Genomic DNA, 13,897 nt, shown 5'->3' with positions numbered 1-13,897 from the left:
ACATGTATGGAATGAGCTGCCAGAGGATGTGGTGGAGGCTGGTACAATTGCAACATTTAAGAGGCATTGGATGGGTATATGAATAGGAAGAGTTTGGAGGGATATGGGCTGGGTGCTGGCAGGTGGGACTCGATTGGGTTGGGATTTCTGGTCAGCATGGACGGGTTGGACCGAAGGGTCTGTTTCCATGTTGTACATCTCTATGACTCTAATACAATTTCCACAGTACTTCTCCTATTTGTCTTAGTGGATGAGCCATAAAAACCTCCATATAATAATACTTACACCTATGTTCCTCAGCAATTTAAACAATGGATGGAGTGGAAGAACTTCCATGGAAAATCACCTCCTAAATATCAACATTACCAAATCTGTAAAACTATTGTTTCATGACGATAAATGATCATGAAGTATTGCTGTAATTCCTATGATCTCTTCCATTTAGGTGAGCTAAGTAAAATTCACATCATTGAACAAACTCGTAAAATGGAGACTTGGGGCTTTTCAGATTTAACATCAAGTAAAATAAGTTTCAAATTAGTATATTTTGAGATTATCATGTAATACACTGCAAACTGTGCATTATCATTGATTAACAAAACAGAATGGTTATACTTTGTAATTACTTTTCTATAAGACAAAAGTATTTTTACCAATTGGATTGGTTGAGGTTTCTTTGCCCTGCTGGTGCATACGGTAATGGCGTGTAACAGTACCATGGGCTGCCTCAGCTTCTACTGTCTTACCGTCAGGACAAAGCAATACACTAGTCATCATTCCCAGTGAGCCATACCCTGAAGACAATTAGAAACAAATCTTTAAAAACAATCAAAATAAAGAAACCATAATACAATCTACAAGGGACTAGCTTAGAAAAAAGGTCAGCTTTTCATTTCCTGTAAAATAGAGGCACTACGAACATACAAGAACTGGAATCAATTTTCCTCGACAACTCCTGAAATTATCTCCTGTGTTAATTTGAAAATGGGAAGTTTGATATTCCAAGACATTGACATGTATTTTGCAAGTTATTTGGATAGATTTCAAATTAAACTCTAGAATATAATGTAGACATTCATCAGTAGAAGTAGCTGTTCAGTATATATTATCGAGTGTAGAATAACGTAGATAAACAAACTGGCAAGAATACCTTGTGCAATAGAATCAGATTGCACATCACCATCATAATTTTTACAGGCCCAAACGAAGCCACCCTCAGATTTTAGTGCTTGAGCTACCATATCATCAATTAGTCTGTGTTCATACCAGATTCCTTTGGCCTCAAACTGTGCTTTGTATTGGCTGAAAGAGAAAGCAATTCTGGGTTAGAAAAATATCTGTGTGCTTTATGGCATTGACATCTAGTTAATCTTCTTACCTCAACAAGTGAACTATAAAGTCAAGTTTTCCAAAATGTTTAAAATTTACATTGCCCTCTTAAGGAACCCAAATGCTTTCTCCCAAATGCTCTCATTGTTTCTTCCTTCAGTTGATAGGGTTAGCCAGTTTGGTCCACATGCTGCTTTATGGATCACTGCCACTGGTGATCACCTTGTTCACCAATCAAAAAGATATAAACTACAGCCAAAATGCCCATTCACTTTTACAACTTAAGGAGCTTCAAAAAGGAAGATTTCTTTCCAGAAAACAAAATAATGTGGGAAAGATGCGAGTGTGGCAGGAGGAAAAGAAAAATATTGAGATCATTACTTTAAAAGAGTTACTTTTCATAGATTTCCTGGAATATGTCCTTGAATCGTCCATCGTATTTCTTCAGTATGGTATTCTTTGTGCTCATGTATAAAGGCCAACCTTTAGCAAGAGCTTGCTGGAAGGAGCTATGAGCGAAGTCTCTAATAGAGGAGTCAGTGTTATACATTCCCAGAGCAACTCCTCCCCCATCTGTAACAAAAAATAGTTAATTTTTTTTTGAAAAAACAAAGTCACATATACCAAAGTTTGTGCTTATCATGATTTCTTGGACCTTACACATAGTGTCAAAAGAACTCTTCAACTGTTAGATCCTCTTCCATCCCATCCTGTTCTCATTTGCAAATGTAAAATGAACCTAATATATAATTGTATAGCGGTATTTTCTTTCTATTCTTTTTTTGATATCAGTTACCTTATTTCTTTTCACGAGCTCTCCTCATTTGTATGTATTCTGTAGTGCTTGCTGTATACATTCTGGTTACATTATTCCTATAAGTAAACATTGTGGGTGAAGTAGATTTTGTTTCTTTCAAACCATAAAAACTGCACAGTAGAAAGGAAAAGTTAAGCTTTTTGATGCTAGTATGCAACGATATGATTGAATGTACTTCAATGATATCTAGGTAAAAATAAGGACTGCAGATGCTGGAAACCAGAGTCTAGATTAGAGTGGTGCTGGAAAAGCACAGCAGGTCAGGCAGCATCCGAGGAGCAGGAAAATCGACCTTTCGGGCAAAAGCCCTTCATCAGGAATAGAGGCAGGGTGCCTGCAGAGTGGAGAGATAAAAGAGAGGGGAGGTGGGGGTGGGGAGAAAGTAGCATGGAGTACAATAAGTAATTGGGGATGGGGATGAAGGTGATAGGTCAGAGAGGAGGGTGGAGTGGATAAGTGGAAAGGAAGATAGGCAGGTAGGACAGGTCATGAGGGCAGAGCTGAGCTGGAAGGTTGGAGCTGGGGTGAGGTGGGGGAAAAGGGAAATGAGAAAACTGGTGAAATCCACATTGATGCCTTGGAGTTAAAATGTTCCGAAGCAGAAGATAAGGCGTTCTTCCTCCAGGAGGTGGGTGGTGGGGGAGCGGCGGTGTAGGAGACCCAGAACCTGCATGTTCTTGGCAGAGTGGGAGGGGGAATTGAAATGTTGAGCCACAGGGCGGTGGGGTTGATTGGTGCGGGTATCCCGGAGATGTTCCCTAAAGCACTCCGCTAAGAGGTATCCAGCATCCCCAATGTAGGGGAGACTGCATCGGAAGCAATGGATACAATAAATGACATTGGTGGATGTGCAGGTAAAACTTTGATGGATGTGGAAGGCTCCTTTGGGGCCTTGGATGGCGGTGAGGGAGGAGGTGTGGGCGCAGGTTTTGCAATTCCTACAGTGGCAGTGGAGAATGCCAGGAAGGGAGGGTGGGTTGTTCAGGGGTGTGGACCTGACCAGGTAGTCACGGAGGGAATTGTCTTTGCAGAAAGCAGAAATGGGTGGGGAGGGAAATATATCCCTGGTGGTGGGGTCCGCTTGGAGGTGGCGGAAATGTCATTGGATGATGTGCTTTATGCGAAGGTTGGTAGGGTGGAAGGTGAGCACCAGGGGGGGTTCTGTCCTTGTTACAGTTGGAGGGGTGGGGTTTGAGGGTGGAGGGGCGGAATGTGGACGAGATGCGTTGGAGGGCATCTTTAACCACGTGGGAAGGGATATTACGGTCTCTAAAAGGAGGAGGCCATCTGGTGTGTTCTGTGGTGCAACACCCTCCCTTCCTGACACCTACCCCTGCCACTGCAGGAATTGCAAAACCTGTGCCCACACCTCCTCCCTTACCACCATCCAAGGCCTCAAAGGAGCCTTCCAAATCCAAAGTTTTACCTGCACATCCACCAATATCATTTATTGTATCCGTTGCTCTCGATGTGGTCTCATCTACATTAGGGAGACTGGACACCTCCTAGCAGAGCCCTTTAGGGAACATCTCCGAGACACCCGCACCAATCAACCCCACCGCCCTGTGGCCCAGCATTTCATCTCCCCCTCCCACTCTGCTGAGGACACGCAGGTCCTGGGCCTCCTCCACTGCCACTTCCTCACCACCCAACGCCTGGAGGTAGAACGCCTAATCTTCCGCCTCTGAACACTTCAACCCCATGGCATCAATGTGGATTTCACCAGTTTCCTCATTTCCCCTTCCCAACCTTCCAGCTCAGCATCGCCCTCATGACCTGTTATACCTGCCCATCTTCCTTTCCACCTAGTCACTCCACCCTCCTCTCTGACCTATCATCTCCATTCCCACCCCCATTCACCTATTGTACTCTATGCTACTTTCTCCCCACCCCCACCCCCCTCTCTTTTATCTCTCCACTCTGCAGGCACCCTGCCTCTATTCCTGATGAAGGGCTTTTGCCCGAAACGTTGATTTTCCTGCTCCTCGGATGCTGTCTGACCTGCTGTGCTTTTCCAGCAGCACTCTAATCTGGACTTCAATGATATCTGTCAGTTAAGTATTGTAATTGAAAACTTAAGTTGAGTGGACTGTGTTAGATCTTAAAAGAATCAAATTATGCATTGTGCAGAATATGTAAAAACACAGATTTCATAAAGCATTAATTTTAACAATGCAAATCTTACCTTTAAAATTATGGACACAGTAGGTGACAGGCTCACCATGAACAGGCGTGTATTTAATTTCAACTGAACCAGGACCAGGCACAACAAAGTCTGCAGCTCTGTACTGTGGACAAAATTTTTATCCATGACTAAATAAGAATCAAAACAATGTTAAGACTTTATATTTTTCAAGCCACACTCAATGAAGGGTTTATCTTTCATTCTAATTGAATTAGAATAATAAAGCTCATCGGCCAAAACACCCAGATTAAAATAAATCACTCGATAAAGTCTTAACAATTAGTAATGGTTCAGTCAAAATAGCATTATATTTTGAATTGTTCTATTTCGGGTCAAGGTTTCTCAAACTGTGGGTGATTGCAAGAATGAAAATTTGTGTCTTAAGCTCAATGGCTAGCATGCACTTCAGTCTGAAGGCCTACTGCTGCAAGAGCTCCTCAATTGTTCACTTGTTTTGTGTTGGCAGATATGCCCTGAGGGACAGATTGCTGCCAAAAACAAAATGGCCCATGAAAAGGTATTTGTTTTTACAAAACTGCAAGGATAAATTCTTGATTCAGGTTGTTGCTCACCAGCTGAAGCTCATCTCCACCACTGAGCAAATAAAGCTTCAATCTACTCAGCAGCTGAAGCCCACCGTTGTTCCCACTCAACAGATAAGGATCATTCCTGATGAAGGGCTTATGCAAGAAACGTCGGTCCTCCTGTTCTTCGGATGCTGCCTGACCGGCTGTGCTTTTCCAGCACCACACTTTTCGAACAGATGAAGATCACTCTCACATCTGCTCAACAACTCCCATACCCTCGCATATGTTCACATTTGGAATAGGTTTGGCAAGCACTGCAGTCATGGTTTTTAGGATTGCAGTTCCGTACTATCCATGATCATCTGGCATTGTTCACCCATGTGACCATTACTTGCATGTAAGCTTTTACAATAAATGTCCACGGGCTCTTCAATTACAAGAGCAAATTTCGGCTAACAACAATTCCATTATCACATGAATAGAAACATAGAAAATAAGAGCAGGAGAAAGCTGTTTGGCCCTTTCGGCACGCTCCACCATGCAAAATGACAACGTCTGATCATCCAATTACTGCCCTGTTCCCATTTTCTCCTCATATCCTTTGATCCCTTTAGACTCAATCACTATATCTAACTAATTGAAAACATTTGATGTTTTGGCCTCAACTGCTTTTTGTAATGGAAAATTTCAAAGGCTCATCATGCTGGGTAAAGATATTTCTACTCACCTCAGTCATAAATGGCCTACTTTGTATCCTTAAACTGCGACCCCTTATTCCAGACACCCCAGTCACCAAGAACGTTGTTCTTCTTTATCCTGTTTAATCCAATTTGAGTATGAGGGGTTTATATAAGAACTCCCTCATTTTTCTAAACTCAAGTGAATATAGTCCAAAATGATGCAGTCTTTCTTCACCGGTCAGTCCTCCTATCTCAGGAAACAGCCTGGTAAGCCTTCATTGTACTCCCTTCACAGCCAGAACATCCTTCCTTAGCTAAGGTGACCAAAAGTGCACACAATACTCCAGATGTGATCTCACCAGGGTCCTTTATAATTGCAGCAGGATATCTCAGCTCCTGAATTCAAATCCTCTCACTACAAATGATAACATAGCATTTCCTCTTGACCATCAGCTGCACCTGCCTGTGTATTTTGAGTAACTGGTGTACAAGGAAACTTGGGTCTTTTTGCACCTCCCTCTTTCCCAATCTATCACCATCCACATAATAATCTGCCTTCCTGTTTTTGCTATTAAAATTGATAACCTCACATTTATCCATATTCCACTTCATCTGCCATGCATTTTTCTACTCACTCAACTTACCTAAATCACAGTGAAGTACCTCTGCATCCTCACAGTGCATCCTCCCTCCAGCTTTGTGTCATCAGCTAACTGAGCAAATTCATTCATGCGCTTAGTATTTAAGTGTAAGTCTGTTTAAGTCCAATATTAAGTTTGAAAATTGACGTGGATTACCAGAAAAAGAACAACATTCCCAAGTTAAATTAATATTTATAATATTAATTCAACCATTAATAGTATTAATATTTCCAAAGCATATGTAAAGTCTTTACTGATGGTCCAGCATTTGACAAAAAGAATATTTTCTTTGTGGGTGTCAGGTATAATACCATTCTTCAGTTGACAGATGGCCAGCGGCCCATGATTACAGGTACAAATAAATGTAAGTGGAATTAAACAGTGTGCAAACAGACATGATTTTCTGTCCTGGTTAGAAAATTAACAACTAAATTATTTTCCACTTAAGGGGTGATGATATCCAGTGAAAATTATTTGTTGGATTTACTGTTCCATGGAAAGTATTGTGGAGAAGTTGATCCTTTATAATTTATCATGATCTTAACATGTGAAGCATTTTCAACTCATTTACTGACCATTCACTGAAAGGTATTTAGTAGTTTCTTCAACTCGCTATAATTGTTAAACCAACGTTCAATAATAGTCATAGAGTAAGAGAGGATGTACAGCACGGAAACATACCCTTTGGTCCAACCCGTCCATGTCGACCAGAAATCTCAACCCAATCTAGTCCCACCTGCCAGCACCTGGCCCATAACCCTCCAAACTCTTCCTATTCATATACCCATCCAGATGCCTTTTAAATGTTGCAATTGTACCAGCCTCCACCACTTCCTCTGAGTAAAAAGGTTGCCTCTTAGGTCTCTTTTATATCTTTCCCCTCTCACGTCAACCCCTCTGGACTCCCCCACCCCAGGGGAAAAAACCTTGTCTATTTACCCTATCCATACCCCTCATGATTTTATAAAACCTCTAAAAAGGTCACCCCTTAGCCTCCAACGCTCCAGGGAAAACAGCCCCAGCCTGTACAGCCTCTCCCTATAGCTCAAATCCTCCAACCCTGGCAATATCCTTGTAAATCTTTTCTGAACCCTTTCAAGTTTCACAACATCTTTCCGATATGATGGAGACCAGAATTGCACACAATATTCCAGCAGTGGCCTAACCAATGTCCTATACAGCTGCAACATGACCTCCCAACTCCTGTACTCAATACTCTGACCAATAAAGGAAAGCATACCAAACGCCTTCCTCACTATCCTATCTACCTGCGACTCCACTTTCAAGGAACTATGAACCTGCACTCCAAGGTCTCTTTGTTCAGCAACACTCTCTAGGACCTTACCATTAAGTGTATAAGTCCTGCTATGATTTGCTTTCCTAAAATGCAGCACCTCATATTTATCTAAGTTAAACTCTATCTGCCACTTCTCAGCCCATTAGCCCATTTGATCAAGATCCCATTGTAATCTGAGGCAACCTTCTTCACTGTCCACTACACCTCCAATTTTGCATCATCAGCAAACTTACTAACTGTACCTCTTATACTTACATCCAAATCATTTATATAAATGACGAAAAGTAGTGGACCCAGCACCGATCCTTGGGGCACTCCACTGGTCACAGGCCTCCAGTCTGAAAAACAACCCTCTATCATCACCCTCTGTCTTCTACCTTTGAGCCAGTTCTGTATCTAAATGGCAAGTTCTCCCTGTATTTGATGAAATCTGACCTTGCTCACCAGTCTCCCATGGGGAACCTTGTCGCACTCCTTACTTAAGTCTATCTAAATCACATCTACCGCTCTGCCCTCATCAATCCTCTTTGTTACTCCATAAAAAACTGAATCAAGTTTGTGAGACATGATTTCCCGTGCATAAAACCATATTGACCATTCCTAATCAGTCCTTGCCTTTCCAAATACATGTACATCCTGTCCCTCAGGATTCCCTCAAACAACTTGCTCACCACCGACATCAGGCTCACTGGTCTATAGTTCCCTGGCTTGTAATTACCACCTTTTTAAACAGTGGCACCATGTCAGCCAACCTGCAGTCTTCCAGCACCTCATCTGTGACTATCAATGATACAAATATCTCAGTAAGAGGCCCAGCAATCACTTCCTATTAGGGTACACCTGATCAGGTCCTGGGGATTTATCCACCCTTATGGGTTTTAAGACATCCAGCACTTCCTCGTCTGTAATATGGAATTTTTCAAGATGTCTATTTCCCTACATTCTATATCTTCCATGTCCTTTTCCACAGTAAACAATGATGCAAAATACTCGTTTAGTATCTTCTCCATCTCCTGCAGCTCCACACAAAGGCCACCTTACTGATCTTTGAGGAGCCCTCTTCTCTCCCTAGTTACCCTTTTGTCCTTAATGTATTTGTAAAAAACCCTTTGGATTTTCCTTATTCTATACATTTGTCATTGTCTGTGCATCTTGACTGGCCATTCCTCAAGTCAGCAAAAAAATTGGTTACCAAGTGAGACTTATACAAACTCACACCTATCAATGTAATTAGACTGCTGTGTGCTGGTCCATCAGCACAGTGCATTTGGGTGTGAATTCTCAACAGCATTCCTTGGCAAGCATTTCACTGAAAGAAAATTATGGTAAAATTTCTGCGGACGTTGGTATTTTTGAAATTAACATGGAGGGTATGTTCATGAGATCGCTGGAAATGATTATAGAATCCTTACGGTGTGAAAGCAAGCCTTTTGGTCTATCGGGTCCACACTGACCCTCAGTACAGCCCACCCAGACCCACTCCCCTACCTTATCCAGTAACCCTGCATCGTTTATGGCTAATCCACCTAGCCTGCACATCCCTGGTCACTGTGTGCAATTTAGCATGGCTAATTCACCTGATCTGCATATCTTTGGACTATGGGAGGAAACCCACGATGATACAGGGAGGTCCCTGGCACTGTGAGGCAACAATGCTAACTACTGAACCACCATGCTGCCCATATCTAATCATATGAACAGTATTTCAACATTCGTGAGTGCCAACACGGATCAATACTAAAACATTGAGATCAATTTCCCAGCCAATTAGAGATGGAAGGGATGAAATAATGTCTTCATGTCACAACTAGATTTTGAGAAAGGTGGTCAACAGGAAGGAGGATTTTGCACTGACACACTTCAACTAACTTCAATTTGACCAGGTTTTCCTATATTTCCAAACGTACGTAAAAACCATTAGACTTCAGTTCCTTGCCTGGTATAAAGGAGGCAATTACGTTAGCAGATGTCACTTGTTACTCCAGTCGGCAACCATCATGAACAGCTGAGCATTTAAAGTGACAAGAGAGGCATTTGCCTTGTTATAGGGAAAAGGATAAAATATAAATGCCAAAACTATTACAGCGTACTGCTACAATGCCATCCTAGAGTTGACACTCGTGTGGCTATCGATAACTGAATACATCTATCTGCTGTTGGCCTCATTCTTTAGGATTTGGGACTTCCACTAGAGGCAAGTCAGGGAGGGAAAGAATTAAAGGCAATGGCGGCGGCAAACCAGAGGGGCAGAAAGGGTGGCTGCATTGGGGTTGCACATCATGACAATGTGTTGCACACTGCACAATCTGGCATCTGTAAGTATCCCTTCATCTGAAAGATTGAAGAGATTCAAGACAACAACTCTGCACCACCATCTCTAGTGCAATTAAGAATGAGCAATAAACGCATCCTGTAAACAAATAAGAATATTGACACTTTGACAATGGGAATATCTCACAGCATGACATCCGCTCCAATGATGAGGAAATGTAGGAAGGTAATAACTGGCTCAGGATGCAAAACAACCTAGGGCAGATAAAGATGCAATGAGAAAAACATAGGGGAGGTTAGGGACACCAAAACAGACATATTTCACATGATCTTCAATGTCAGATTTCTGTAATTCAATAAAGCTTCAGCACTCGACATTCCTTTGCTGCTTCCTTCATTGACGTTGCAATGTATTTGCACACACTAAGACATTAGATAGTGGTAGGAGGAATAATTCAACCTCATACAGTTTTGTCCCACCCATTAAACTCAGTGGCCAAGTCAGGATAATCTGGAAGTCTCAGAAGCCCACTGAAATGCAAAGAAGCCTCATACTTACTGAAAATGCAAAGAAACCTCATATTTACTGATGAATAAAGAAAAAATGCCAGACAGCATGCTTTAACCTATTAACTCAAGAGTGCAGCTAGATCCTCTTCGTAAATCTTTGAAATGTGTTTCTACATAGTGCTCCCCCTGCAACATCAACTGAAGTTGAGGCAGGCTGCTGACTAGTTTTGGATGACCTTGACAGGCATCCTCCGCTTGCCTGAAGGCTGGAGGAAGCTGTCATATCAAGGACCATTTGCAGAGTTCCAGCAGCCTGCCATCACAGCTAATGAGGCATTAGTGTCATAGATGGATGAGCTGAGGAGCCATTGCTAATGGCAGAAACATCCCAACTGGAGTCCATAAATGCTTCAAGCAATCACTCCACTATCGTTTCAATGCACAGCTGCACCCCTGAAGAGTGCAAAGATAGAGAGTGAGTTCAGCTGTCTTGTTCAGCCACTGATGCACAATGGTCATGGAATTACCAAAATCTTTAAGGTCCATGTGCACCTACCACATCCACGAGATGCTGTTTTCCATAAGGGTCACCAGCGTTGTTCTTCTCAGGGTCACCAAGCTCATAATGGGGAAACCAACTGTGCACACACCAGGTATTGCTTGTGTGACCTACATGTGATGTAATTGAATTTTAAATATCCTCTGAAATGGCCAAGCAAGCCTTTCAGTTCACAAATAATCAAGTTTGGACAGCAAATGCTAGCCTTGCCAGCCATACTTGCATTTCATGAAATAATAAAATAAATTATACTTCTCTCAACTAATCAGCAGCAGTTTCTGCTTCCAGTTTCACCAGTAAGACCACTAGCCTTAATGAAAAATTCAACATGTGATCTTTGTATCAGTTTAAATTTGACTGAAAACTGATTTGATCGCTTTCTGTAGTAATCTTTTTCAATCTTTTCATTAAAGTAACATTAATTTTCTTAAATGAATCAATGTTTTTAGCCACAATCTTCCATGCAAACATTTTCAACTATTGATCACAAAGATAGGTTCAATTAGAATCCATATATCTCTTTCAAGAAAGAAATTATCCTTATATTCTTTTTAAGAGTATATTAAGATGAAAACAGACACAAAGGAGATCATTTTTTGAGCGATGACTAAAAGCTAGACACTGGTTAGTCAGGCTGAAAAGGAAGTGACAATCCCTTTCCACTCATGTCCATTTAAAGGAATAAGATGTAAGTTAGCCTTGATTTCTGCTCTAATTCTGCACCTGTCTACCTGTTCCATCCAAGTATTTTTACAGTTTCATATGTAACTTAATCTCTTCTGTTTTTACAGACAGGTCTTCTCATAAGCATGCTGTCAGAAAGTAAGTTTTAGTCTGAGAATGAAAAAAGAAAACAAAATAGTTAAGAATTGAACAAAGATAAAATGTGAGGAGACAAAGATTCAGACTTAGTAAACTAAAAACAGCACAATAGAGAAATAAGAAAGCAGAGCAAAATTAAAATGCAAGGAAATACAGGATGATGTAAACTATTGGGATAAACTAAGAAAAACATTAGTGAGAAAAAGTATTTTAAAAATAAATATTCCTTGGAAACAAAGGATATCAATAAAATTAAAAATTGTGCACAAATTTGAATTAATGTATCATGTCTGTTAAAATTAATTGTATAAAGATCGAGTTTTACATTATTTTTTATAAAACTGACATCAATCATTGCACTTGTTATCACCTTCACCTCCAATTTGATTGCAAAATGTATAAAATTGCTTTTCAAAGCAAAGCTCGTGTTTGGCTTTATCATTATTTTGGCATTTTAGGATCACCTATTTACTAATGCAACATAGTTTGCAGATTCTGCATTACTTATTAACATTTGCTCCAAGGTTAAACTCAAGGTTTAAATACTACCATTAAACTGTGTTAGTCTGTACAAAGAAAGTGTTTAATTTACTTGCCTTCATTGCTCAGACCTTTGAGTATAGGTGTTGGGACACAGTGTTGATATTGTAAAGGGTGTGGCCTCCTCTGGAATACTGTGTCCAGTTTTGGTTGTGCTGTTCTAGGAGGATATTATTAAGCTGGAGAGGGTTCAGAATAAAATTACCAGGATGTTGCAGGGAGTTAAATTATAAAGGAGAGGCTAGATAGGTTGGGACTTCTTTTTCACTGGAGCGTAGGAGGTTAAGGAGTTACCTTCTACAGGTTTATAGAATCATAACGGTTTTAGGAGAAAGATTTTAAAAAGACATTTTTTGTTTTACACAGAGTGCTGCATGTATAAAATAAACTTCCAGAGGAAGTGATGAAGGTGGGTACAGTTATAACGTTTAAAAGACATTATGATAAATACATGAATAAAAAATATGTTTAGAGGGCTATGGGTCAAGTGCAGGCAGGTGGGACTCATTTAGTTTGGGATTATGATCGGCATGGACTAGTTTGACTGAAGGGTCTGCTTTTGTGCTGTGCAACTCTATGACAATTTGTAGATAGTTATAAACCATCAGGTGGATTTTGCTCTTTATCTCAAATTATTTTTATAAGTTTAACACTTGGCAGATAATGTATTTCCATGTTTCTTATCTTTACAGTAATATCCCTATCTCTGTTCATGAATAGTGACCAGGGGACAATTAATTACTCCAGAGTAAAGTACAAACAAAGTGAAAACAAGGTAAAAACAATGACTGCAGATGCTGAAAACCAAATACTGGATTAGTGGTGCTGGAAGAGCACAGCAGTTCAGGCAGCATCCAACGAGCAGCGAAATCGACGTTTCGGGCAAAAGCCCTTCATCAGGAATAAAGGCAGTGAGCCTGAAGCATGGAGAGATAAGCTAGAGGAGGGTGGGGGTGGGGAGAGAGTAGCATAGAGTACAATGGATGAGTGGGGGAGGAGATGAAGGTGATAGGTCAAGGAGGAGAGGGTAGGTGGAAAAGAAGATAGGCAGGTCGGACAAGTCAAGGAGACAGTAACTGAGCTGGAAGTTTGAAACTAGGATGAGGTGGGGGAAGGGGAAATGAGGAAGCTGTTGAAGTCCACATTGATGCCCTGGGGTTGAAGTGTTCCGAGGCGGAAGATGAGGCGTTCTTCCTCCAGGCGTCTGGTGGTGAGGGAGCGGCGGTGAAGGAGGCCCAGGACCTCCATGTCCTCGGCAGAGTGGGAGGGGGAGTTGAAATGTTGGGCCATGGGGCGGTTTGGTTGATTGGTGCGGGTGTCTCAGACAAACAAAGTGAGTAAAACTTGAAGTAATTTACAGAGACTTCGAAAACTGCATACTATGGGTATCGAGTACAGAGAACAGACTCCAATTTTCAAACATTATCAAAAATATTGTGCTTTTCTGACATGATTCTATTATAATGAACATACACTCAACACTGAAAGTATATGCAGGGTTCTTTTGGAAAGGGAGAAAAGAGTGGTTTCAATATAAAGTACTCTGCCTGCCTTTTTCATGGGGAATATATACTTTCAATACACCCATCTTATCAACTTCACGAGAAATTTTTCTACCTTCCAAAAACGATCATGTTGGCCATCATCATGTTTCCATTGATTAGGCTAGAAGACTATTTTAGACTGGCCCAGCTGCCAATTTGGTGGTATCCAACAGAA

At 41.1% G+C, this 13,897-nt stretch overlaps 1 protein-coding gene across 2 annotated transcripts in view; it reads right to left on the bottom strand.

Moving 5' to 3' along the window:
* idh1 (isocitrate dehydrogenase (NADP(+)) 1) overlaps positions 1-13,897 on the bottom strand; it is a 34,549-nt gene that overhangs the window by 7,967 nt on the left and 12,685 nt on the right. For both annotated transcript variants that reach the window (XM_072578813.1, XM_072578812.1), the window contains exons 4-7: positions 4,332-4,434; positions 1,725-1,902; positions 1,151-1,302; positions 654-794 (exon numbers count right to left, since the gene is read on the bottom strand). In XM_072578813.1, the coding sequence (XP_072434914.1) occupies positions 654-794; positions 1,151-1,302; positions 1,725-1,902; positions 4,332-4,434 (574 nt within the window). The remainder of the gene's footprint in view (positions 1-653; positions 795-1,150; positions 1,303-1,724; positions 1,903-4,331; positions 4,435-13,897) is intronic.

Source organism: Chiloscyllium punctatum, chromosome 10, assembly GCF_047496795.1.
Source record: "Chiloscyllium punctatum isolate Juve2018m chromosome 10, sChiPun1.3, whole genome shotgun sequence".
Lineage (NCBI taxonomy): Eukaryota > Metazoa > Chordata > Chondrichthyes > Orectolobiformes > Hemiscylliidae > Chiloscyllium > Chiloscyllium punctatum.
This window is presented reverse-complemented; position numbering and strand designations above follow the sequence as displayed.